General features: G+C 61.6%; 1 protein-coding gene across 1 annotated transcript in view; it reads left to right on the top strand.

Moving 5' to 3' along the window:
- Nucleotides 1–3: 3 nt before the first annotated feature.
- Nucleotides 4–622, top strand: part of LOC104516871 (protocadherin-10-like) — a gene marked incomplete at its 5' end in the record, with an annotated part of 4,211 nt that continues 3,592 nt past the window's right edge. The window contains one exon of the mRNA XM_010161355.1: nucleotides 4–617. Within this exon, the coding sequence (XP_010159657.1) occupies nucleotides 4–617 (614 nt within the window). The remainder of the gene's footprint in view (nucleotides 618–622) is intronic.

Here is a 622-nt window from a genome sequence, read left to right on the forward strand (position 1 = left end):
GTGAACGAGCGGATTGACCGGGAGCAGGTGTGCGAAGCCGGAGGAACCTGCCTGCTCCACCTGCAGCTCCTCGTTGAGAGCCCGCTGGAGCTCTACCGCGTCGAAGTGGAGGTGCTGGACATCAATGACCACGCGCCCACATTCCCCTGGCAGGAGTATGTGTTGGAGGTGGCCGAGTCTGCCACGCTTGGTGCCCGCTTCCCACTGGAGAGCGCCCAGGATCCTGACATGGGTACCAACTCGGTGCACACCTACCGGCTCAGCCCCAACAGGTTCTTTTCGCTCGAGGTGCAGACACGCAGCGATGCCAGCAAGTTTGCAGAACTGGTGCTGGAGCGGGCCCTTGACCGTGAGCAGCAACGCACGCACTCTCTGCTGCTCACGGCTCTCGATGGTGGTGTCCCTGAGCGCTCGGGCACAGCTCACATCCTCATCACAGTGCTGGATGCGAACGACAATGTGCCTGCCTTTGACCAGCCTTCGTATGGTGTGAGCCTTCCTGAGGATGCCCCTGCTGGCACCCTGGTCATCCAGCTCAATGCTACTGACCTGGATGAGGGCCCCAACGGGGAGATTGAGTACTCCTTCAGTGGGCACGCACCACCACGTGTCCGGGAGCTTT

Source organism: Eurypyga helias, unplaced genomic scaffold (assembly GCF_000690775.1).
Source record: "Eurypyga helias isolate BGI_N326 unplaced genomic scaffold, ASM69077v1 scaffold44181, whole genome shotgun sequence".
Taxonomy (NCBI): Eukaryota; Metazoa; Chordata; class Aves; order Eurypygiformes; family Eurypygidae; genus Eurypyga; species Eurypyga helias.